The sequence below is a fragment of the Phalaenopsis equestris genome, unplaced genomic scaffold (assembly GCF_001263595.1).
Source record: "Phalaenopsis equestris unplaced genomic scaffold, ASM126359v1 Scaffold000002, whole genome shotgun sequence".
Classification (NCBI taxonomy): Eukaryota; Viridiplantae; Streptophyta; class Magnoliopsida; order Asparagales; family Orchidaceae; genus Phalaenopsis; species Phalaenopsis equestris.
In genome coordinates this window covers 38,796,869-38,797,091 of record NW_018164444.1, presented here as the reverse complement: position 1 = coordinate 38,797,091, position 223 = coordinate 38,796,869, and the positions used below count along the sequence as shown (strand labels likewise).

Below are 223 nucleotides of genomic sequence, written 5' to 3'. Positions count from 1 at the left end.
GAGGGTCGAAGAGGGATGCCCCAGATCGTTCTTCATTTTATTTCTATAGAAGGCGTTAGTGAAGTGTACTTCTACAGTGAAAGCGCTAGTTTTTGCTTTTTGTTGTAGAATTTGCGTGAATGGGCTCTAGCTCTAATGGCTGAGCGTTTCTACCAACCTTTCCCAAGCGCAGGAGAGTGTCTTGCCATGAACCGATAGGCTGATCCACTTTGTAGGTCAGTGA

General features: G+C 45.7%; 1 protein-coding gene across 1 annotated transcript in view; it reads left to right on the top strand.

The window, feature by feature from the left end:
• LOC110018157 (eukaryotic translation initiation factor 3 subunit C-like) overlaps positions 1 to 198 on the top strand; it is a 5,962-nt gene extending 5,764 nt beyond the window's left edge. The window contains 1 exon segment of the mRNA XM_020715372.1: positions 109 to 198. Within this exon segment, the coding sequence (XP_020571031.1) occupies positions 109 to 198 (90 nt within the window).
• The last annotated feature ends 25 nt before the right edge of the window (positions 199 to 223 follow it).